Genomic DNA, 26168 nt, shown 5'->3' on the forward strand with positions numbered 1-26168 from the left:
TCTGTCACTTGTCTCTCAATATGTCCTGCCATCTTCAAAGATCTATTCACTTGAACTCCCAGGTCCCTCTGTCTCTGTACACTCTTTAGAGCTGTTTCATTTAGTCTATATTGCCTCGCCCTATCCTTTTTGTCAAATGCATCATGTCACATTTTTCTGTATTAAATTCCATCTGCCACTTGTCTGCCCATTCTGCTTGCCTATCTGTGTCCTGTTGTATTCAATTGGTGTGATCCTCACTGTTTGCCATACCTCCAAGTTTGGTATCATCGGCAAATTTTGAAATTTTACTTGATTCCAATATCCAAGTATTTATATATTAGTGGTCCTAGTGCTGAACCTTGGGGAACACCACTGTCTACCACTCTCCAGTCTGAAAAACAACCACTTTCCGCGACTTATTTAAGCTAACACTGACCCTTCTGTTCCATGAGTGTCAGTTTTGTTAACCAGCCTTTTACGTGGTATTTTGTCAAACGCTTTCTTAAAATCCTTCATCAACCGTCTTCGTTACTTCTTCAAAAAATTCATTTAGAGTAGTCAAGCACAATCTGCCTTTTAGAAATCCATGTTGGCTCTCCTTAACTCAAACCTCTCCAAGTACCTGTTGCCTATTTTCCCTGATTATTGTTTCTAAAACCTTACCCATTACTGATGTTAAACTGACCAGCCTGTAATTATTAGGAATGTCCTTACAACCTTTCTTGAATAAGAATGTCACATTTGCCACGCTCCAATCCTCTGGCACCTCCCCTCATACCAAGGGAAGATTATCGCAAGACCTTCCGCTATCTCTACTCCCACTTCCTTTAGCAAACTAAGATGCAAGCCATCTGGACCAGGCAACTTATCCACTCTAAGTATAGCCAGTCTTTTCAGTACATCCTTCTGATCAATTCTCACCCCATCTGTTACCTCTATCATCTCCACTGTTACTGATATTTTGTCGGCATCCTCTTCCTTAGTAAACACTGATACAAAGTACTCTAAGTATTTGTAGCCTTGCCCTGTGCCTCTGAGCATATCTCACCCTCTTTGTCCCTAATAGGTCCCACCCCACCTCTTACTACCTGCTTACTCCTTACATGTCATTAGAAGATTTTTAGGTTCTCTTTTATGTTAACTGCCATTCTATTCTGATTTATTCTCCTTTTGTCTGTCTTATTTTCTTCTTCACTTCCCTGTCAATTTGGCCTGGTACTCACGTGAAGAATTCACTTGACATGCATCATATACCTTCTTTTATTTTGTTTCATCATATTCTCTATCTACCTCATCATCCGAGTAGTCCTGGCTTTGGTTCCCTTACCTTTTGCCTTTGTTGGAATGTACCTGGTCTGTACCTGAAACAATCTCCTCCTGAAATATCACCCATTGTTCCATTACAGTTTTTCCTGTCAATATTTGGTCCATTTTACCCTGGCTAGATCCCCTCTCATCCCGTTAAAGTTACTCCTCTTCCAGTTTCGAAGTTCGAGTTTAGATTGTTCCTTGCTCTTTTCCATTACTAATTTAATCGTAAAGATTCAATGATCACTCTTACCCAGGTGTTTCCCCACAGACACTTGGTTCACTTGGCCCACCTAATTCCCCAGCACCAGATCCCGCAATGCTTCCTTCCTAATTGGACCAAGAACATGCTGGTCAAGGAAGTTCTCTGGGACACATTTCAGAAATTCCTTCCCATCCTTTCCCTTTAATCTATCTAACATTATCCAAATTGATATTTGGGTAATTAAAATTCCCCAATATCACCACTCTATAGTTCTTGCACATCTCTGTGATTTCCCTGCAGATTTGCTCCTCTATCTCTTTCTCTCTCTCTCTATCCCACTATTTGGAGGCCTATAGAATACCTCCAGTAGCATGATCATACCCTTTTTTTCAACTCTAACCAAATGGATTCTGTCTTTGCCCCTCAAGAACATCTTCCCTTTCCAACACTACAACGTCATCCCGAATCAACTCTTTAGTTTCTTCCCTATCTTTTCTGGACTATTTGTATACTTGAATATTAACCACCTATTCTTCAACATTTTTAAGCAATGTTTCCGTTATTGCCACTACATCATATTCCCCAACAAAAACTAGAAATGCTGGAATCACTCAGCAGGTCTGGCAGCATCTGTGGAAAGAGAAGCAGAGTTAATGTTTCGGGTCAGTGACCGAAGAAGGGTCACTGACCCGAAACATTAACTCTGCTTCTCTTTCCACAGATGCTGCCAGACCTGCTGAGTGATTCCAGCATTTCTTGTTTTTGTTTCAGATTTCCAGCATCCGCAGTATTTTGCTTTTATTTTACATCATATTCCCCACATGGCTATTTGTGCTTGTAACTCACCAACCTTATTCACCACACTTTGTGCCTTTACATATATGCATTGTAAACCTGTTCTTGTAGTCCTCTTAGTCTTTCTTGGTCTGCTATCCAATACAATACTACTTCCTTCTCTAGTATTATCCAACACTCATTCCATTATGCACCTTATTCCTAGTTTCTACTTCTATGGCTGGTGCCCATCCCCCTCCAATTTAGTTTAAAACCTCCCCATGAGGACATTCGTCCCAGTCCTGTTGAAGTGCAACCCGTCCCTTTTGAAAAAGTGCCTCCTGCCCCAGAACTGGTCCCTGTGTTCCAAGAATCTGTGTCCCTTACTCCTGCACCATGTCTCAAGACACATATTGATCCTCCTTGTCTTCCTATTGCTACTCTCACTAGTGGGTGGCCCTGGGAGTAATCCAGAGATTACTACATTCAAGGTCCTACTTTTTAACTTCCTTCCTAGCTCCTGAAAAGCTTACTGTAAGACCTCAGTACCTTCTCTATGTCATTAGTACTGACATGTACCACAACTTCTGGCTCAATCCCCCCTGCAGAATATTCTGCACTCTATCATTGATGTCCCTTACCCTGGCACCTGGGAAGCAACATACCAAGTGGGACTCTCAATGATGGCTATAGAAATGCTTGTCTGTCCCCCTTAATTATGAAATCTCCTTTCGCGACTGCATTTCTACTGTTTTGCTATTCCCTCCTATGCAGTCTTGTGTCCATTGGTGTCATGGTATGGATAACACTCCTTCAAAGTGTCGTCACTCCCAGCAATCTCCAAAGCTGCCAACTTGTTTGAGAATGGCAGACACCCTGAAGACTCCTGCACCTCCTGTCTCTTCCTACTCTTCCGATGGCCACCCATCTACTATTCTGAACTCTCACTGCCAATGGGGTGACCACCTCCTGGAACTAAGAGCCACAAAACTCTCATCCTCTCTGATGCTCTACAGTGACTCCAGGTATCCCTCAAGCTTGGAAATCCTGAGCTCAAACAGCTGGCATGAAGTGTCCTGACATTCCCACATGGTGCAGGAATTGCAAGCAACAGGTCTCAGCAGCCTATCCATGGTCTGTACTAAAAAAATCTCTTCCCTCTTAGAATCTAGTTGGTACCTTGTTTAAACTATTAATTTTAATTCATGCCACTAGACCTGTGCTAATACTCTTATTAATTTGCTTACTGTTATACTTGCCGCAAATGAAATGTTATTAATTAGCTTAACGAGTTAAGCTACAAATTTAATACCATACTCTATATGGTTTCCTTGTCCCAGTTTAAATCACTGTCCAGGTTTTGAAAACCTATTATGTACCAACCAATCACCTGCTGTCGTCTGACATCACTCCTTGCATTTATTGGGAATACACTGATCAGGTCCGTGCTGTTCCTCCATATTCTCTCGAGCTGTCTCTCTCGCGCTCTCGCTCTCTCTCTCTCATTCATTCCCCGCCACTGTTGGTGTCTCCTATCAGGTCTGTGCTGTTCCCCTGCACCCGCCCTCCCCCTCCCCCTTCCCCTCTCCCTCTCCCTTCTCCATCACTGCCGCTGGTATCTCCAGTTAGGTCCAAGCTATTCTCCTGCGCACGCTCTCTCTTTCTCTGCCACTATTACTGGTGTCTCTGATCAGGTCCACACTGTTTCCCCTGTGCATTCTCATTCTCTCCCTCTCTTATCCTCTGCTGGTGTCCCAGTCAGATCTCACTAAAGATAAATACTGCTTTATTTACTGTGTTTTGTCCTTTTGTTACAGCAGAAAGCTTGAAGTCTCCACTGGGAAGCTTGCCAGGTTTGCAGATGGATGTGCTATGGTGCAGGTAAGCTGCTCTGTAGAAATACTGTATAGAGCTAAATTGACTTGTCCCTGGCCAGCAGGAAATTGAAGTACTGAAATTTGAGTATGCTTTAGGTACTTCTGGTTACATTTTGTTGATTTGAGGTGAATGGTGTTTTTTAGTAGGGAACTAGTAGGCAGATTTTTCAATTGCCTCCATATTTCAAAAAGAAAGTGAACATTTTGGAAAGCATTCTTCTATTGAACAGTTCAAACTATGGATGTAGGGAGGGGGGAGAAATTGAAGAAAAATGTAACTTTTGAAAAGGTTCCAAGTATATTGTATTAGCAATTTCTGACTGTCAAATGATCAAGAGTAACTCATCACCTCTACTACATTATTCTAGACTTCCTACGCAGTGTTCTGCAATTTGCATTATTATCCTTTGTTTTAGTTAGTATCCTCCTTCATACCTTGAGTTAGGAAAGGTGATTTAAGAATAGATTTTCAACTTGGTTATAGGTATAATTGATTGGAAAAGAGTCAGAGATCTGTATGCCACAATTTTGCTCCTTTTTCATTTCTTGGAATGTGGATGGGTCTTGGCAAGGATGCATTTATTGCATGTCCCAAGTACCCTGAAAAAATAATGGTGGGCTTGGAACCTCAGGCCTCAACTACAGCAATCTGACTATCAATGGCTGTCTTAAGGAATTCTTCCATGGGGGCTCTGCTCATGTGGCACTCGGGGTGCCACAAGTTCCATCGTAGACTGGAGTGTTAGAAAGCATAATAAGGTTGTGGTTAGAGATCTACTACTGAAGTGTCTGCTTCCTGAAAATATGGCTACAGGTTCAAGTCCATTACTCAGTGCTGCTGCTGAGCACTGACTGATGGAGGGAATTGTATCAGCTTATCCAACTGTGAACTCCCCTGTCCGATGGCCAAAAAACAGCAAATTTTTGCAGTCCAGAAACTTTAAGGGCAAGTAAAAGCAAATGATTGGCAATAAAATTAAGAGAAATTTAAATTAATGTGAAGCTTGAAAGGGACCTCTAACCTGCATATGTTAATATTTGTGTGCTAAGTTAACAATTTAGAAAAGCTTTTAAAGTATGCATTGTTGATTTTCTTTTTCTCACTGTGAAGTTAGGTGAGACATCAGTGATGGTTACAGCTGTCAGTAAAACAAAGCCAACGTCATCCCAATTCATGCCATTGGTGGTAAGTATTACTTAACATTTTGTATTTGGTTAACATTGTAAATTCTGCTGAAGAATAACAAACTTTTCTTATCAGGTTGATTACCGTCAGAAAGCTGCTGCGGCAGGAAGAATACCAACAACCTATTTACGAAGAGAAATAGGTTACACGGATAATGAGATTTTGACTAGCAGAGTAATTGGTAAGATTATCTAATGTAGAGTAAGTTTACTGCTGCAATATTTTCAAGTATGTTTCTACAAATAGTTTGTGGTACTTGCAGCAACAGTTTTACATGTTTGTATCTGTTGAATGTGTGGATGCATGTTTTATAGAAATGTATTTTCTGAAATGTTTACATTTTTAATGATTCATTTTCTAAATGAAAATATTTAGAAATGCTACGCTATATTGTGTTACTGAAATTTGGTAGGTGCATTTTATGGAACTTGTCAAAAAAAATTTGAATTGAGCTACAAAAATGATGGTTAGATAGGTAATTACCTCTGCCAGTAAACCCTTTGATCCCAATGAGAATGACCAAGATTCCGCTTCTAGCTACCTAACAGATAATTGCCCTCCATGGGGTAGCTTTCTTTGTTCTTGGTTAGTGCTACTTTTGGACAGAGGAAGAGTCAGGTAATTAGCATTGAAAGTGGCTGCAAGAGGCCTCCCATCAGCAAATACAGAACAGCACTTAGTGGTGGCCTAGTCCAGACTATATTCCCACATTTGCCCAGTTGAACGAAAACCATGAAGTCTTGGGAAGGCAGGAACATGGGACAAAATGTAGGATTTTTTTTCAAGGCTGTCTTAATTTACTATATTGAGCACAATGCCAATTATTTGTTTTCTGTTGCATACTTCAGACCGTTCAATCAGACCACTGTTTCCTTCAGGCTACTTTTATGATACACAGGTAAGTCATGGATAAAATGAATAATTTTGAGACACATTTTTAGAATAGGCTACTTTGAACACATTTATCAATGTTTGCATTTTGCCTACATGTTTTAGTTGAGGTAACTTTCTTTGACCAGGAAATAAATGCTGTAAGAGAAATTGGCATAATTTTTAAACTGTGATATTAAACTTATTTGTTAATATCAGTGAAACTTTATTACATCTGCACAATTGTATCTGCAGCTCATGTAGTTATAGACATTGCTTATTGTCACAGAAGTCTCTATTTTAGCATTGTGCATGTAATCGGCTATTCAAAATTAAAGCAATTTACCACAACAGTAATCCAGAATTTATAGTTTAGTTACCTCATTTTTAACTTGGCCATTAGCATTACATTAGTGATTTGGTTTGAATATTTAAAGATGTGTTTAGAGCATTTATAAAAGTATTTTCTGTTTATCCTTGCAAATTCAAAAGTGAAGTAAATCTCAGTACAAGTTTATCCTTGAGAGGAGACCAAATGCAGTACATAATTAATCCTACACAAAAACTCTGTAAATTCTACCTTCCAATCATTGCTGGAACTGCGACCAAAAGAGCACTCACAAACAAAATATTGTTGCCTTTCCCCCATTTTTCTGGGTGAAATTCTGAAGATCACCCAAACCATGACTGTAAGTAAACTAAACTGAAAGGCTTATTACCAGCAGGGCCAACGACTGCCCATCACCTGTAGATTTGCTTAGCATTCACTTCAAAAAGTGAGAAGAAGCATCACCTTAACTCCAACACTCTTCCGCCCCTCCTCAACAACAGTATACATGAGCATTGTGCTCCACCTGCCAAGTGATGTACTAGCTGTACCTGATGATGTGTATTCCCTTCCTACAGGCACATCCACTAGCCCAACAGCGAAAGGAACAAATAGTCCTCGCACCCACAAGAGATCCAAATGCCATAGCTATCTAAAGCCTGACAAGGCTTTTAATTCTTCCTCCTCCCTCCCCACTGTAACCTGGGTACTTGACTAGGAATAGTCCTGCCCTTACCAATACCTATCCCACCATGAAAAACTGTTTGCATGTAGGACCTTCAATGTCTGTATCCAAACATGCTAATTCCTACTAAGCAACCTTCACTTTGTTGCTCTGTATTCTACAGTAGTCTAAGAAATCATGTAAATTCCTGTCCAACTCAATAATCATCCTGTACGACTCAAATCATTTAAAAATAGTCTTTAATGCTCTTGTATATATCTATATATATATATATGTCACACTGCCCCATTTAATGAATGAACTAAAGTTTTGCTGCATCGCAAAGACTGTTAAACAGTGCCAGAAGAACTGTTTCAATTCAAGCAAAGTGCCTTTTTAAAAAAAAAAGGCTTGAGAAAACTTACTGATTTATTTTTGTATTAAATGGCAATGACTGACTTAAACCCAGTTGCACAAATCCATTAGATGACATTGTAAAGCATTGAAATATATGTCTGAAATTCTTTTGATAATGAAGGAATCTTGCAGCCTACTTGGAATTGTCTGTTATTGCATGTACAAAGCATATCACATTTGTTTGCAGAAATATTTATATTCAGAGATTTTAGAATGAAGATGTTCATGTTTCTTTCTTTGTGTAAGATTGTTTGTAACCTCCTCGCAGTGGATGGTGTCAATGATCCTGATGTACTTGCAATTAATGGGGGTAAGTAAGAACATGCCTTTGAGTGGTTACTTCTATTTATCACTGTTTATCATGGGAACCCTGAACATCTAGGCTTAAATCGCACAATTTTAACAGTGTGTTATGTTGCTGTTGATACCTTGAGCAGGCCTCTTAAAATCATTGAAATCTTTCCATGAAAGTGCCAGTTTAGCTTGTTTTGTGTATGCATTGTACTGTGTCTACTATATATATTTTTATTTCTTCTTCGGACTTGGGCAGTTCTGACAAGATTACTTTTGTTATCCTGAGAAAGTGTGATCTCCTTGAACCAATGCAGTCCTTGTGGTCATACTGTGATGGTGTTGAGAAAGGAATTCCAGGATTGAGACCCAACAGTGATGAAGGGGTAGTGTTGTATGTCCAAGTCAAGATGATGTGTGTCTAGGAGGGGAACTTGGTGGTGTTCCCACAATATTGCCACTCTTGTCCTTCTTGTTGATGGAGGTTGCTGAAATGGAAGGTGCTGTTGAAGTAAACTTAGTAAATTGCTGCAGTGCATCTGGTAGACAAGCGCATACGATAGTGTTAGTGGTGGAGGAGATGGATATTGAGGCCAGTGGCAGCTGCACTGATCAAATGGACTGCTCTTTCTTTGCTAATACTGAGCTTTGATATTTTAGCTGTACTTATCCAGTGAAGTGACAAGTATTCCATCACATTCCTGACCTGTACCTGGTAGATAGTGAAGAAGCTTTGAGTGGTCACGATGTGAACCACTCATTACAGAGTATCCAGTTTCTACTATGCACTTGTAGCCACATTGTTGATAATGGCTAGTACCAATAGAGCTTTCAGGTCATTTGTGACCTACTGTGCAGCCCCCACCTGGATGTTGGTGGTGATAATGCCTTTCAAGTTCAGGGAAATGATTGGACTGTGTCTCTTTTAGGAGGTAGTTATAACCTGCCACTTACATGGCACAAATCTTAGCTGCCATTTGTAGAAACCTGGATGATATCCAGATCCTTCTGTAGGCTGAAGGAGCTGCTTCATTATCAGACCAGCTGTGGATTTAGCTAAACACTGTAACGTTGTCAGCATATAGCCCTACTCATGAACATATGATGGCGATGGTCATTGATTTGAGGAGCTAAAGATAGATGGGCTGATGATGATGTCCTGACAAATATCTGTAAAATGACTTAGAGTTGCAATGATTGGTTTCCTACAACCATGATCATCTTCCATTGTTAGGTGTGAATGCAACCAGTAGATGCATTTCCCCCTGACCTCAGTTTTCTAAGATTCCTTGGTGCCATTACTGTGTCAAATGCTGCCTGGATGTTCGGGAAGCTAGTATTGGCTCAACTCTGCATGAACATTCAACTGTTGCAGCTATGATGATGTCAGGAACAGAGTGTTTCTGGTGGAAGCCTAATTAAGTGTTGATAAGCCTGATAAGACAAGTAGGTGCCATTTGATGGTGTTATTGAAGACTTCTTTCATCACTTTGCAGATGATTGTGAGGAGGCTTCTGGGTGGTAATTGGCAGGTAGATTTGTTCTGCTTTTTATGGACATGACATGGCATGGCTGGACAGATGCCAGTGTCATAGCTGCACTGGAGCAGCTTGGTTAGTAGAGTGGCTAGCTCTAGTGTACAAGTTGGTACTGCATCTCGGATGCTTTCAGGGGACCATATCCTTTGTTGTGCCCAGTGCACTGCACACATTTTAATGTGTGCTTTATTTGTTCATCCATAATTTTATTCTGGGGATGGTGAATGGTATTGGTGGTGGGGAAGAGATGGTCTACCGTGTTTAAGTTGGGATGCACAAATCTCTGGTCAGGTACTTGGCACTACAGGAAGGCGTCTCCCACTTTCACAGGAACTGCCGTATCAATCAGCTGAGAGTGACTTCATCTTTCCCTTGCTGCTTTCTGCCTAGGTCATGATTGCAAGTTTTATTGTTGGAGGCATCCTTTGTCAATTTCTGGGCAAAGTTTTCTTTCTCTGATGTCTTGATTGAAAAAACAATAATACATTGTTTTCATTACACTGTCAAACTGCAACTTCAGAGGAAAACGTGTGACCTCCCAAATTGGCTCCCAGCTTTCCTGGAACTCCATGTTTGAATCCCTCTAATCAAGTTTCCGCCCCGCCACAGCACCAAAACAACTCTTATCAAAGTCACAAATGACGTCCTATGTGACTGTGACAAAGGTAAACTTTCCCCCCTCATCCTTCTTGACCTGTCTGCAGCTTTTGATACAGTTGTCCACACCATCCTCCTCCAACGCCTTTCCGTTGTCGTTCACCTGGCTCCATTCTTACTATCTAATCGTAGCCACAGAATCACTTGCAATGGCTTCTCTACCTGCTCCCACACTGTTACCTCTGGTGTTCCCCAAGGATCTATCCTTGGCCCTCTCCTGTTTCTCATTTTCATACTGCCACTGGGTGACATCAACCGAAAGCACAATGTTAGTTTTCACATGTGCATTGATGATACCCAGCTGTACCTCACCACCACCTGTCTCCGCTCCGCCACTGTCGCTAAATTATCAGACTGCCTATCCGATATCCAGTACTGGATGAGCAGAAATTTCCTCAAATTAAATATCGGGAAGGCTGAAGCCATTGTTTTTGGTCCCCACTCCAAACTCTGTTTCCTATCTACCGACTCCATCCCTCTCCTTGGCAACAGTCTGAGATTAAGCCAGTCTGTTGGCGACCTTGGTGTTGCATTTGACCCCAAGATGAGCAATCACTAAGACTGCCTATTTCCACCTCGATAACATTGGCCGACTTCGCCCCTGTCTCAGCTCGTGCAATTGAAACACCCATTCATGATTTCGATACCTCTAGACTTGACTATTCCAACGTACTCCTGGCTGGTCTCTAACATTCTACTTCTGTGAACTTGAGGTATTCAAAACTCTGTTGCCCATGTCTTAACTCTCACCTAATGCCATTCACCTATCATCTTTGTGCTCGCTGACCTACATTGGCTCCCAGTCAAGCAATGTCTTGACTTTAAAATTCTCATTCTTGTTTTCAAATCCCACCATGGCCTTGTTCCACCCTTTCCCCTGTAATCTCCTCCAGCCCCACCACCCTCTAAGGTATCTGTGCTCCTCTAATTCTGGCTTCTTGTGCATTCCACGATTTTAATCATTCCACCATTGGTGACTCTGCTTTTTAGATGCATAGGCCCTAGGCTCTGGAATACCCTCCCTACAACTCTCCACCTCTCCTCCTTTAATACACTCCTTAAAACATATGTCTTTGACCAAGCTTTTGGCCATCTGACCTAACATCTCCTTATGTGGCCCGGTGTCATACTTTGTTTTATAATGCTCCTGTCAAGTGTCTCGGGACATCTTATTACGTTAAAGGTACAATATAAATATAAGTAGTTGGTGTTGAGAAAGGGGTTGCTTCTTCAGTACAACTGCCATTTTAACTAAAATAAAAGCAAAATACTGCAGATGCTGGAAATCTGAAATAAAAACTGTTCTGAAGAAGGGTCACTGACCTGAAACGTTAACTTTGCTTCTCTCGCCACAGATGCTGCCAGACCTGCTGAGTATTTCCAGCATTTCTTGTTTTTATGCCATTTTAACTATCTTGTGGGTAGTGGGGTGGATGGCAGCAGGTTAAGGTTGTTCTGTGAACTACTGTGTGCACAAACACCATTAATAGGAGCATCAATTCACCTGTGACTACTCAGGAGTGGAGATGGTTGAAAGGTTCTTTGGGACACAAATTGTGCTGGCAGGGGTATGGATTCAGGACACACTAGGTGATGGAAGGCTATTAAACTACTCAAGGAGACAGGAAGGCAGAACGCATGGTTAGAACTTACATTATTGCACTATCAGCCAATGTTTCTGTGCTGGAAATGCATAATGAGTGACTTTTGGGACCAAAATAGTGCACCAGTAAAGTGTACTAAAGCTAATGCTGGATAATAGGGACTTTAATAATGATACCCCTTACCAGCTACATGCATTGCTGATACTGCAGATAAGGTTTTTCCTTTGAAAACTCCTATACCAGGGTCTATCGAAGCAATGTTAACATAGCAATTTTAATATATGTCAAACTTTGTGCTATCGACTTGCAAACACTAATACCTTGGTATAGATTGGTACATTGGTGAGAATGTGGAACTTGCTATTACATAGGAGTGGTTGAGGTGAATAGCAGGGATGCTGTTAAAGGGAAGCTAGATAAGTACATGAGGGAAAAAAGAGTAGAAGCATTTGTTGATAGTGTGAGATGAAGTCAGGTGGGAGGAGACTTGTGTGAAGTATCAACATTGGCCATAGGCCTGTTTCTGTGCTGTGAAATTCGATGTAATTCCCCAAACTCACTGAGAATTCTTACAGCCTTTAATGAGGATTCATTTCAGAATCCCAGATCAGACTAAAACAATGGCATAATTAATTGTACTCAGTTCAAGTTGGTTTTTAATGATATAACTTTTTTTCCCACCACTTATTATCTTTTTTTTATTTATACTAAGAAATCTAGATAAAGGGGCAAGGTCCACAGTGCAGGATACCACCGAGCTGTAAAAGAGATGAGGTAAAGCAGGAAGAAATGATTAAGGGATGCCAACCTAAACCTAAAGATTGTAGGAAGAGGGAAAGACTGAGAGAGGTAAAAGGTGTAATAGTTTGAGCCCTGGGAAAAAGCAGCAACTTTAATATTTTAAGAAAATGAAATAAATAGATTTTCTGATGTCTCTTTTTTGTATTGATACATCAATCATTTGTATACTGATGACTTGGTTAGCAATCATTTTCATTAACTGGGGATGCCTCATCCACCATTAGACCTCATTTTGCATATACAGTTCTCCCATATGCATTGGTTATTTGTTTTCATTAATAGTGTAGTAGTTAAGTTTTTGGCTTTCTTTGGAAGCAAAGATCAGTTCTCATGAAGAGTATAATTTAAGTTCATTTAACTATGCTTTTTGCCAGCCACCTAGGTTACAAAAGGAATTGACCCTATTTCTCTCAAGTTTTAATTTGAAACATTATGGGTGGAATTTTAGGGGTGCGCCACCGCGCAGGCGCGGCGCCATTTTTAAAGGGCTTTAAGCCCGCACAAATAAGTTTGATTTTTAAAGGGACAATGTAAAGGATTTTTATGACATTTGAAAATAGGTGATGGAGGCCCTTCCCCAACCCCCCGTTCCCCCATGGTCATTTCATTGACTGAAATGACCATTAATTGATTTATGTAATACCTGAACTTCCCCACCCGCCCCCCAACCTTCAATCTTCTGCTCTTCAACCCCTTCCCACCATCCCTGCATTCAATAAAAATTGATTTCCCCACTCCTCCACCCCTCTGAAAACTTTATTACTCCCCCCTCCCCACCAGGTTCTCGCCCGGAACTCCGTATGGAGTTCCGAAGGCGCGCGAAGGCCCAACAGCAGCCGTAATATCAGAGTGGGATGGCCGCCACCTTCAGGTAAGTTTATTTGCATACTTTAATTATTCATTTCCACATGCTGATGAAGGACCCGCCACCTGGCGGTTGGGGCGGGGGCCACACCGAGGTCCCGCCATCGCCGGTAATAGGCGGCGGGCCCTTCTCGACGTCGCGGGTTGAGGCGGGTGCCTTCCCGCAGCATTTTACTGAGCCCTGCGTTGCGACCTGCGGCGTCAAGGGGCTGGTAAAATTCAGCCCTATGTGTATGTAACTTGTCTGTACAAAGGCTTTTTAAAACAAAAATCTGAACCTGTCTGGGCATATACCATTAGAGTTCCAAATCTTGAACTTTAGAGTGTTGGCTACTAATATTTGATAGGAGAACTCACACTTGAGTCAATATGCTTTAAAGTTGCAGCAAAACACCCTGGCCTGACTTTTTATCGGCGCACTTTGCCTGATATTGCCATAACCAGCACAAGATATTGCAAATTTTTAAGTGCAAATTTAATTCAGTGCAACTCGAGTTTCCACAATTTTATCAGTGTTTTTAAAAAACATTCCCCTAGAAGCAGTCCTTGGCCACAAAACTGGCTTCACGCTCAGGGTGAATTAATCACCTTTGGGAGATTCCACTAATTGTGCTCATTTATGGGTCTTGGAGGAGGATCTTCTGGGCACAAGGATACCAAAGGTGCATTTTGAAAGATTTTCAATGATTTGTTTCAATTTATGAGGGAATTGAAGGCTTTACCTGAATCTAACTAGAAAATAGTTTAGTATATTTTTAAGTCATTTTTGTTCATTTAAAATCAGATTAGTCACAGGTGATGGATTGACACTACTGTTTAAAATGCTTATTTTTTGTGATAAACTCATGCTCAGCTGTGTTAATTAAACTTTACCAAGTTACCATACTTAAATATATCATGGAATATTTTTAAAGTAAAATAATTTTTTTTACATTGTTTTAAGATGCTGCCGGATTGCTCTGATTCTTATCAGATTTTCTATTTGATATGCAAATAAGTTTGAGCGGAAACTCAAAGTTGGGAGAGAACACATTTCAAAAAAGGCGCAATTTTCACTGGAATCATTCAATTGCATCCGAAGTAGAAATTCTTCCCCTCCTGTAATTTATCACTTCAAATTTCTCATACTACCAGCGCCATGAGTACTTGAGGTATAAAGTTAAAAATTTCTGTAGACAGGATCCAAGTTTTATAGAGCAAAATTATAATTGCATTGTTTTTCACAGTTCAGATGGACAAAGAAAATTTCACACACCCTTCATTGCAGTTTACAGCAGCTCTGATGAAAACACTGAAATATGAATGATTGTTTTCAGGAATGTGATTTTTAATGTAGCCGGTAAGCTTTTTTGCAGTTTCTTCATGCACACCAGATTTGCCACATTTAGACTTTTCTCTGCTTTCTGTTTTGGCAGCCTCTGCAGCCTTGGCATTGTCTGACATCCCGTGGAATGGTCCCATAGGTAGGTAATATTTTAAGCAGAGACTTACGAAGTCAAGCTGTATTCTTTAATTTAAATGGAATACCATATTGATGGACTTGCAAGCCTCGGTATAAGGTGGTAGAATGCTGCCTTACATTTGCAATTACCCCATGGAGCAAATTCCAAGTCTCATCAGGAACTGCCGGTTAAGGAAGGTTTGCAAATTGTCCAAATGAAGTAAAGGATATGGTCCTTTAGGCCACTTATCTGATGGCTAGTTGAATGCAATATTGGCAGAATTTTAAGAACAAATTTTTATCCATTTTCTCAATAAACTAAGCTAAAATGATTAAGAAATAATAAATGAAGTGCTTGCTCCTTTCATTCTTGAAAAGGTAGTTGAACATTTAGCAAGAATTTGGATTTCAAGTTCCTGTGTGATTATAAAAAGCTGTCAGTAAGCCAGCAACCATAAGCTATTAATAGAGCTGCTTGGAATGTTGCAAACTAATATGCATTCACGAAAATATTTAATTTGCTAGTACTTTTTTTAATCAATTTTATGTCATTTGTTTCCATTATTATTCATATTGCTTTGTGCTTAGCATCTGGGCAGAGATTTCAAATCATAACTGAAGGTGGGAATGGGGTAGGTGGTGGCTTAAATAGACCCCTTGGGTAGGCATGCCAGTTTCCCAACACAAAACTGGCACATCAGATTTTGAATGACACTGACAGGAGCCGGAAGAGGCAACCTGCCTTCTCGGTGTAATTGGTCAATTATGCATATCAACAAGCTTTTTGGCAGCTCGTTTAAGGACCAGACTTGGATTTGGGTTCTAAGGGGTGGGTTCAATGTGCCATCAGAACCATGACTGAGGAGGCGGCGGTGACATAACGGGGAGCAATCTGGAACAACAGAACAGAGATGAGGCAGCATTGAAGGAGGAAGGCTGAGAGGTGGCCCTCGTTCACAGCAAACAGTTGTGTTCGGTGATGAGAAACATCCTGCATATTGTTGCATTCTTAACATGGGCTTTTGGGGGTGGGAGGGGTGATTGGGGGGGCATGGGCTGAAATTGTGACTGGGAGGGGAGGGGTGTTCAGGTAGACTCCACAGTCCAATGTCAGTGAAGGAAGGGTATAAGAGGAAATGGGATCAACCTTCTCTAGGCTTGGTGCAACTAGCGATGAGGAGCAGAGGCAGGCCTCTGGGCAGCAGGGGTGAGGAAAGAAGGGTAGGAGGGCTCCAAAGACGGCACCTAACGCGATCTTCACCAGCGCACTCCATTACTCTGCCAATCTTCACTTCACATTCTCCTGCATTTCACCAACATGAAATTGGAAACACAGGTCAGTCTTAGTGCAACAACTTTCCCAGTGCTTTATTGCTTTACAGCTAACTATTATTTAAATAATAAGTACCCAAATTACCGACAAAGTGACATGACTGACGTGGTGGCCTCCGATGATGGCCACTCCAGTGAGGTGCTTCCCTCTGGTTGAGGATGAGGTGGAAGCAGGTTGCTCATTCGTGCCTGTCTGGGACTGAGATGCCCATGACGTTCATCCTCCAAGGGCTGCTGCACCAGCAACAATGCAGGGGCAGCCTCTGTCACAGGGTGTGACTCCACAGATGCTTCATCAGTTGGATGGGCTGGGGTGGGGAGGATGATGATGGAGCCCTGTGAGGGGTAGCTACCTCATCACCATCTGTCACCTTCTCAGCCCTTTCATGGTGCCCTTGATTGCTAGAGGGGTCTACTGGCTGGCGCGCAGCTGGCATCCACTCCATGCTACTCTGCGCCATTTGGGCCACTCACTGGTCAGTGCTGCTGAGTCTTGCATGCATCCTGTGCATATCAATGCACTGTTCCTGCTACCACTCAATAATGCAGCACATGGCTGTCCAAGAGGTTGGCCACTCTGTCAAGGGAGGAGCTTATGTGCTCAAAAGATTGAGTCATTGTGGAGCACATGAGTTGAATGGACTCCTCCATTCTCACCGCATCGCTCCACAGAGCTTCAGGTAACCCTGACATGGGCCTGTTTTGTTACTCCCGAGGCAATGCATCTCCATCCTGCTGAGCAGGGCAGTGCCAGTCCTCCATCCTCCAAGGCGTACTGGTCACAGCCTACTCTACCTCCCCCGAATCCTCCTGCTCCGATGTGACATGAGCTTCACCCTGTGCCACCTTCTCTAATATGTGAGGACCCACCGAGGTGCAAGGGTCTGCACTGGTGAAGGGTGTGCTGATACGATGTGATGCAAGCTCCGAAGTCTCTTCCTCCTCCTGACTCCTCGGGACTTGTTCTCCGAGTGTGGACTCCTGCCCCTCTGCAGCTGGCGCTGTGAGAGACGTAAGAGAAGATGGTGATGAGAGATTAGGACGGTCAACAGATGCTTCTGCTGCTTAAAATAATATAACCGCTTATACAGTGATAGTTCATGGCACGTGAAGCATTGCCATGCCTCCCCTGAATATGGTGATAGAGATATTTTCACCCTGTCTGCGGCAATCTCCCACTTCTAAGCCCCCAGTGTCCCTGTGACTATGCTCTAGCCACGTCAAGAACCTGCTCCTCAAATCATATCAGCACTGCAAGCTGGGGCACCCCAACGTGCAGGTGTGCCTTCTCTTTCTCCTGAGCATTCAACTCTTTTTTTTTTTTTTGGTCTGCAAGGTGAGCAACGATGCCGTTGGAACATGCCTGCCTCCCTCCCTCCCTCTCTCTCCACTTGCAGCTTCTCATTCGCAGACGATTTGTCAGATGATATTGCAGACTGCACTCCAGCCTCCTCACTGGTATTAGGGTCCTGGCCCATGCTTATGAGTCAGCAAGGCACCTGCGCGCACCCCATCCCAATGTGAGCAGAACTCTATGGCCCTTAGGATGCCCCTCTCTTCTGCACTCTGGTGATTGCTGATCAGGAAGCATACCATCTGAGTTTATCTTGGCACTCACCTAAGAAATTCATTTGAAGGGGTTTCAGCACTACATCCAGTTCCTCCTCACCACTCTACTGCTGCTGACCTCATGCCACTTCCAGCCATGCCGTCTTGGTGAATCTTGCGGGCTTTCTGTTGCCATTGGTAGGGAGGAGAATGTTTCTGTGCACAGTCACTGCCTCCAGCAGCACCTCCAGCAAATTGTCAACAAAATGGGGGGTTGCCCTGGCTCAGGGGCCCTCCCTGCCCACTGCTCTCTGCTCAGGTTGTGCTTTTTTTTTTGGACAAACAGCAGCCTCAGCAGTAGCTGCCACCCGCCCTTTAAATTGGGCCTGCTGCTGCCTCAGTCCCACCTCCTTCCCACATTCGCCGCTGCTAATTGGGCAGTGAACACGACTCTAAGCCAATTAAGCTCTTGCTGATTAAAAATTGCAACACCTATGCGTTTCTGCATCAGGGCGCAGATGTCATCGCGGCTTTGGGGTTCCGACCCACGATTTGAAATCCTGCCCCTAAAGTCAGTTGTTTAAAAGTGACACTGTATTCTGCAATACCTCTTTCAGGTTCTGTAAGAGTTGGCCTTGTAGATGGAGAGGTTGTAATTAACCCAACTCGCAAAGAGATGGCGTTAAGCACTTTAAACCTGGTGCTGGCTGGAGGACCTCAGAGCCAAGTTGGTAAGCATTTGATCTTCTCTAGTCATCACTTGACTGCTAATAAAAATAGTTAATACAATGAAGCATTTGCACTATTCTAGGTTTCCTAACAACTTCAGAATTTACTACTGCTCTATTTTGAAAGTCCTAATGGCTGGTCAGAGATTTGACACTGCATTTTTATAGTATTGAATGTATTTTATAAATAATCATGAAATGTAGCATCATAATGCAACCATTCAATGTTTTGTGTATCAGTTTGAGTATTTTGTAGTTTAATTTTTTTTTAAAGTACTATGTTATATAAATTAAGCAAGGAAAGAGTTTTCATTGCGAATATAGTACACAAGAAAAATTACTAGGCAGTGTTATAATAATTGGTGCACTAGGGTAATGCAGAGCATTTATGCTTTAATGTAATGTGTTAGAGTGTGCAGCAGTTTACTGCCATGTTTTCCTACATGATAAATTCCAGATCTCTCTAACATTTTTGAGGAGATTACTTGTTTTCTTCATGGAAGAAATTAAAGAAAATCAGTGGGCAGGGCAATTGGGTCTTCTGTCTTTAAGCCTTGACTCAATTTTCTCATTGGTAGAGAGCTGAGAACATATTGGGCTGGATTTTACGTTGGGCGGATGGGAGCTGGCCACCGACGTAAAAGTTAGCGGCGAACCCGCTTCCGCCTAGCCTGGGGATCCGCCCCGCATTTTACGGGTTCCCAGGCTTTAATTGTTCCGAGGCGGGACTTCCACCCACTTGAGGGAGGAAGTCCCGCCTCACTGAGCTGCCGGCTAATCAGTTCTTTGTCCCAGCAGCGTCACTGGGAGCAGTGGCCACTGCTGGGACTGCAGGCCAGCTGACCAAAGAGGATGCTTGGGAGCCGGGATCCAAGGTGAGTTTTGGTTGCCTCGCTGGGGGTAATCGGTCGGGCCCTGGGGAGACAAGGGTGGTCGTTTGGGGGGAAGTGGGAGAGCGTGTTGGATCCGGGAGGTGGTTAGGGCAGCGGGGGCGGCCCTCAATCAAGCACCCTGTGCCCGATTTTCAGGGCCCACCCCTGGGGCTCTGTGAGGCTGCCAGCTTTTACGGGCGGCCTTTCCCGGCTCCAGGACGCCCGCTTGCCACGCGTAAAATCTGTGTGGAGGTGAGCGAAGGCCCTTAAGAGGCCATTAATTGGCCATTTAAGGGCCTTGATTGGCCTCAGGCGGGGGGGTCTGTTTTTCGCCCCGCCCCAGCCACACCCTACGTAAAGTGGGGGGGAGGTGGGAGCGGGTCGGGAAAGCCTCCCAGACCCTCCAGCTCCATTTTACGCCAACCCACCCGCCCCCACCCCCCAGCCACCATCTGGCTTATTGGGGGTGGCATAAAATTATGGCCATTGTCTCTCTATTCTGTCATTTGAGGAAGGATGCATGCTGGAACGGTGGCATAAATAAATATAAAAATATTCTCAATTTTGCAGTATGTCATCATCCCAACATGGTTTAGATAGAGTCCTGCATTCAGGAAATATTTTGTAGCACATCTCAGCAGTGCATGAAGTTAGAATATAATTGTTGATTTTGTTTTAAAGTCTGACAAAGGCTCACCAAAATACGTTAATCTCTGTAGGGTGTAGAGTCAGTATGTTCAGTTTTGACTGAATACACAGTGTTGCATGCTTAAACTGTATTTAAATCCCATTATACTGTCTTCTGTATTGGCTATTGTATTACATACTTCAAAGAAATCTGAAGAAAGTTATAAGAAATAGTTACTTCATAGGTAGTCATTATGACCTCATATACAAAAACAAACCAATTAAGGTTTCAAATAATTTTTTTCCTGTACCAGTCATGATGGAAGCAGCAGCAGAGAATGTGTTGCAACAGGAATTTTGTCACGCTATCAAAGTGGGCATCAAACACACACAACAAATCATACTGGCCATTCAGCAGCTAGCAAACGAGCACGGAAATCCCAAAAGGACACCTCAGAAGATGTTTACTCCTTCCACAGAAATGGTGGAATATGCAAGACAGTAAGTTCTGGAATTCTTAGTTGGTGAAAGACCTATATCCACAGGATTGCAGATGTAAGTTGTAAGGGTCTTCCACACAAGTAAAGGAAAGCTCTGACCTTCATTGCTGAGTGGCTGTCCAACCTGGAGCACCATATACTACTAAGAACTATTAAGTGTGAAATAATTAATGTTTCACAGAAGTTGCAATCATATTCATTGTGTTCCATTTCTGATGACTCAAAAGCAGCATTATGGGCTTGAAAACAGGATCAAACTATCCGTATGACTTTTTTTTTTAAATGGAAATTTATGATTTAGTTTTTGACATCCTTTTTTAAACTTATTTTTACTTTTGTGGAGCACTCTGCTTCCATTTATGTTTTGAGTGTGGACAGCATCTTTGGAAGAATTGGTTTGGAGGAGTGAATGTGTGCACAAGAGCAGCATATCATGATGGTGCTGCAACCAATTAAAGCATGGATTGGTGGCCTCTGGGTTTGCCAGAGATGCCCCCTTAGAAAGGAGGGACATTCATATAGTGCTTTTACAGTATTAGTTTATGTGCACAGACAGCAAAGATGCCTTTAAGTCAGTTCCAGGAGATGCATTTATAAATACGCTCTTGGGCATCACCACAGTACGGACATCCAGGGTGCAATTGCACAGGATTAACTTACACATTCACTTTCCTGGTTCAGAACACCTTAACCAAATTTGTAGATGTACATATGTTTCTTGCAGGTCCAGCTGTTTATATTTGGGAATCCATCCAAAAGATGTTTGCAAAGCCAGTTGCTCCACTGAATGTAGAAGCAACAAAAGAGAGAGTTGTCAATAGGTCACTCTTGCATACCTCCTAGCAGTTGGCTAAAGAAGCCTGGTAGCAAGACATGGTTAGTGGGTGACTCAGAGATCTAAGAGGGAGTGAGAAAGTAATCAGGAAGAGGTACAGTACGTGTACTTAAAGAAAAAAAGCTGTATGCTTGAAATGAGAGGATTGTTGAAGTGCTGTAGGTTGTTAACTATCTGATGTGAATCTACCTCCCGTAGATTGATAAGCTCAGCAACACAGCTAGTCCCCTTATTACAAGTCCTTTATTGTTATGCAAGAATTACTTAAATTTTTAGGGAGGGAAAATTACCTTGGTATCTGAATTTTTTTTAAATCAAAAATATATGGAGAGTGAAACTTAGTCTTCAGACAATATTTGAATAGTAACTGTAGTATTTTGTTTTGCGTCTTCTCCATAGATATTCATTTAATCTTTTATGCTTGTTCATAAATCTACTCATTACATTTTGTAATGCTGTATATTAATTTTTATTAGTTGGATTTATGCAGCCTTCCAAGTCTATAAAGCTTAAGTATTTATAATATAGGAATAATATAGTACAGTGTGGCATTACCTGAGTTATTCATGTTCATAAAAGGTTATTTTTGATATTGGTGGACAAGTCTGTTGTCCATTTATGCAATAAAGTTTGTCCAAAATTTAAAATATTTCTGATTTTTTTTTAAAGTCAGAGGATGATAAAACAGATCTGTTTAGCAGTTCTCAGGCTGTAATTGATGGCCAACTCGAATATAGAACTGATCAGTTAGTACACCACAACCCCTCTATTACAATCAATATTTTCATAAGCTCTCCGGTTTGAATGCTATGTATTTTTAAGCAGTTCTTACCTGTTGCTTATGTAGTAGGGAATAACTTAAAATTTTGCTAAATGAGCACATATGGCAGTGTCCCTGTTACATGTGTATTCAATTTAGAAAATAGGTTTATGATGAAGTTTATCATCCAATGAAATGTAAGAGTAGAGGCTGTAAAATAATTTGTTTCTGTTCTTCAGGCTTGCTTCTGAGAAGGTCCGAGGAGTATTTTCAGATTTCACTCATGACAAGGTAAGTTGCTCTTCATGTGCAATGATTAGTGTGATTTAAAGAAACCTAACTTGGGCTTTTTAAATTAAAATTAGTTTACTTTATAACTAAGGTTTCAAGAGATGACGCCATTAATAAAATCAGACTTGAGACAGAAGAACAGTTAAGAGGTATGATTCACATGTCTTGCTTATTGTACAGAATGTAAACGATCTCTATGCTTGTGATCAAAAAAGCTAACATTTTATTGAGCATAATTTTAGCATGGTAAAAAGACACTTGCCGCACAATGTTCTATTTAAAGACTTGAACTAGGACTCAACCCAGAGATCATTGAGTTGTCTCTTCAGATTGGTGAAAACATTCTCACCTCAAAGAGTAACTGGAGGCCATGTGGTCTATATATTTTGATATTGAGCTAATTTACACCTATTAAAAGACTGCTAGTATATTCCTGTAGTAGTAGAGGTCAATTCAGTAATATTGTTGAAATAAATTAGGAGCATAGGAATTGCTAAATGAAAAAAGACCAAGGTCCATCAAATTCATCTTCTGCCACTTGGGAAGTCGCATGATGTGACAATGGAGTGTTGACCAATCGTAGCAATCAACCTATGTTAGCTATATCAGACCCAGACATGACATAAGGAAAACCCCAGTGGTGGACTGCTCAAAGTCACCTGTTCCTTCCAAGCATACGGCACTTGCCACATGCTATGTTTCATATTACTCATATACTGTATCCCAAAATGTTATTTTCTGAAAGAAATTGAAGTAATTTGCATTTGAATGAATCAATTCTAACTACTTCCACCGTCTCCCTTGGGAGCCTGTTCCATAATTTGGCCACTCATTCACTGGAAAATTATTCCACAAATTAGTTTTGAATTTAACACAGTTGGAGTGTAGGATATGTCCTCTGATTCTATAAGGTGAAATAGCCTGGCATGGTCTACATTATCTAATTCCTTTATAACACTAAAAACAGCAATCATATTATTTCCATGGAACATTTTCATTACCAATTTCCTTTTTAAGGAACATTTTGCTACTTTAATTCTTCGTGTTTTTAAGTTTTCCCTGAGCCTTGTAATGTGTTCCTAAATCTGCAAAACAATATTTTGTTTAATTTTCTCAGATAAATTTTCTGAAGCTGAACCATATGAAGTTATGGAGGCATTTAATGTAGTTTCGAAAGAGGTTTTTCGAAATATTGTTATGAATGAGTATCTAAGGTAAGAAATTTCTCTGGTTTGGTTTCAATTGTTGATTATTTTAGTTTACTGCATTATATTATGTTCAGAAGAATATTTTGTGGAGGTAAAAAAAAAATTTTATTGCTGCATATTTGCACTCAAAGGGTATTGGAAAAGAAACAGTTGACCCACACTACACTGAAGAGTCAATTCAGGGCTCCCAGAAGCTCAACCTCACTGTATTTGTCCTTTAATGACCGCAAGAAATATTCACTGGTTAAAGTATAGCGTATTTCAGTTTATAAGCATTGTAATGGTGTGCCGTATAAATGGTAATGTCTTCAAAATGGTTTTACAATTGTTGTGATGCAAGCAGTGCAACAGGGAGATGGTGGCATAGTGGTAATGTCACTGAACTATTAATCCAGAGGCCCGGGCTAATGCTGTGGTGACACAGGTTCAAAATCTCACGATGGCAGCTGATGGAACTTGAATTCAACTAATTAATAAAAATCTAGAATTGAAACCTAGTCTCAGTAAAGGTGCCATGAAACCCATCTGGTTAACTAATGTCCTTTAGGGAAGGACATCTGCCATCCTTAACTGGTCTGACCTACATGTGACTCCAGACCCACAGCAATGTGGTTGACTCTTAACTGCCCTCCAAAACGGCCTAGCAAATCACTCGGTTGTCAAGGGCAATTTGGAATGAGCTACAAATACTGGCCTTGCCAGTGACACCCACATCCCTTGAAAGAATAAAAAAAACACATTTTATAAATCCACTTAATGACTAGTTCTACTGACCCAATCTAGCTCATGTCACTAGTTATGAAAACAGTATCACTCTGGTTACATAGTAATTTGCCTGTCTTTCTGTTAGTAATATGTTTGATTAATGCTAAATTTAATTTGTTTTTGGCTCGGAACTCAAGAACTTGGTAAGATTTTCTCAAAACTTTTAAAGTTTGTTACTTTAGTTTAGTTTAGAGATACAGCACTGAAACAGGCCCTTCGGCCCACCGAGTCTGTGCCGACCATCAACCACCCATTTTACACTAATCTCATATTCCTACCACATCCCCACCTGTCCCTATATTTCCCTACCACCTACCTATAGAAGTGGCAATTTATAATGGCCAATTTACCTACCAACCTGCAGGTCTTTTGGCTTGTGGGAGGAAACCGGAGCACCCGGAGAAAACCCACGCAGACACAAGGAGAACTTGCAAACTCCACACAGGCAGTACCCAGAGTTGAACCCGGGTCGCTGGAGCTGTGAGGCTGCGGTGCTAACCACTGCGCCACTTTTAGTAGATGGTGAGTGAGTTAATGAAAGTTTTGTGGCTTCAAGAACCCGAATGTGAGTTCCTGGGCCAGATTTTCAAAGCCCACTGGGTGCAAGAATGGCTGCGAGTGCAATTTGACTATCATGTTCTCGGAGGTCGGCACTGGGTCCTGTCGCCTCTGGGACACAACGCTATTTCCAAAGGGCCGTCAAAAGGGAGGGAACGGGTCGGGTGCATGCCTCCAATTAAGTACCTGTTGACCTCACTAAAGAGTCTATAAGAGCGCACTAAGAGGCTTGTCAGCAGGAGTGCACATTTTTAATGGCTGTGAAAGTGGGAGACATCATGTGGGAAAAACAACAGTGTGGAGGGCTTTGGGAAGGGCTGCCAGTAAAACTCAGCTGCTTCAGATGAGCCTCAGTGCAGCTATTGCTGCAGCCGGGACAGTTGCATTTCTCATTGAAGAGTGGCAGGAAACCGGAGAGGGAAGTGGGTTGGTAGGGGAAGGCCTGGTGAGCATACAAATCCCAGCTGAGGGAGTTCAGATGGGAACAGGCCACTCTGACATTGGATAGAGCAGCCAGAACGAACTGTGGCGGATGTAACCTCCTGGACAGCAAGAGGCCAGAGGAGCACAGTGGGTGGCTACAAGGGGACGAAGGCACTACCCAAGACATCGGGTGCACAGCCCAAGAGTCAGTTACCAGTAAATGACAGGGTGCCAGTGCCATAGGAGCCTGCACTTATCCAGGCAGATGGTCTCGGTCCTGTGTGCTCTGATCCACAATGACTTGAGGCCTCACGGCCCCCATGGCAGTCCCTTACCTACAGCTGTCAAAGTCTCTGTTGCCCTGAATTTCTATGCAACCAGGTCGTTCCTGGAATCAGCTGTGGACCTAGGTGGCATCTCGCAGTCTGCAGTCAACAGCCCATCGGGCAGGTCACAGATGGTGTTTTCAGGAAGGCAGGTGACAACACCCACTTTGACACAGATGGGCCTGCACAGGCACAGAGGGCATTGGGTTCAGCCTCCATTGCTGGATTCGCCCAGATGCAGGGCATCATCACTTGTGGTCATCAAGGCACCCAGTGACCGGCCAATGAGATCCATCAACAGGGAGGCCTTTCACTCCCTCAATGTCCAACTGGTCTGCGACCACAACAAGAGCTTCCTGTATGTGTGTGCTCACTTTCCTGACCGCTGCCGTAACTCCTTTATCCTCCGCTAGTCCAACTCTTTCCCCCAAAGTGCATGGTTGGCTCCAAGGGGACAAGGGAATTCCCTTGAAGAGATGGCTACTGACCCCTCTACAGGACCCCCAGACAGAGGTGCAACAACCAATGGCACCTGCTCAACAAGCCAACCATTGAGCAGGCCATCAGGTTTCTGAAGATGCGATTCCG

General features: G+C 42.2%; 1 protein-coding gene across 2 annotated transcripts in view; it reads left to right on the forward strand.

The window, feature by feature from the left end:
- The window catches only part of pnpt1 (polyribonucleotide nucleotidyltransferase 1, mitochondrial), an 87474-nt gene that overhangs the window by 6739 nt on the left and 54567 nt on the right, over positions 1–26168 (forward strand). Inside the window, exons 2-12 of one of the 2 annotated variants that reach the window (XM_068044893.1) lie at positions 4087–4150; positions 5258–5332; positions 5408–5513; positions 6181–6230; positions 7858–7921; positions 14782–14829; positions 18305–18418; positions 20229–20415; positions 22249–22300; positions 22392–22449; positions 23418–23514. In XM_068044893.1, the coding sequence (XP_067900994.1) occupies positions 4087–4150; positions 5258–5332; positions 5408–5513; positions 6181–6230; positions 7858–7921; positions 14782–14829; positions 18305–18418; positions 20229–20415; positions 22249–22300; positions 22392–22449; positions 23418–23514 (915 nt within the window). The remainder of the gene's footprint in view (positions 1–4086; positions 4151–5257; positions 5333–5407; positions 5514–6180; positions 6231–7857; positions 7922–14781; positions 14830–18304; positions 18419–20228; positions 20416–22248; positions 22301–22391; positions 22450–23417; positions 23515–26168) is intronic. The other variant, XM_068044894.1, reaches the window with a different exon arrangement.

The sequence above is a fragment of the Heterodontus francisci genome, chromosome 13 (assembly GCF_036365525.1).
Source record: "Heterodontus francisci isolate sHetFra1 chromosome 13, sHetFra1.hap1, whole genome shotgun sequence".
Taxonomy (NCBI): domain Eukaryota; kingdom Metazoa; phylum Chordata; class Chondrichthyes; order Heterodontiformes; family Heterodontidae; genus Heterodontus; species Heterodontus francisci.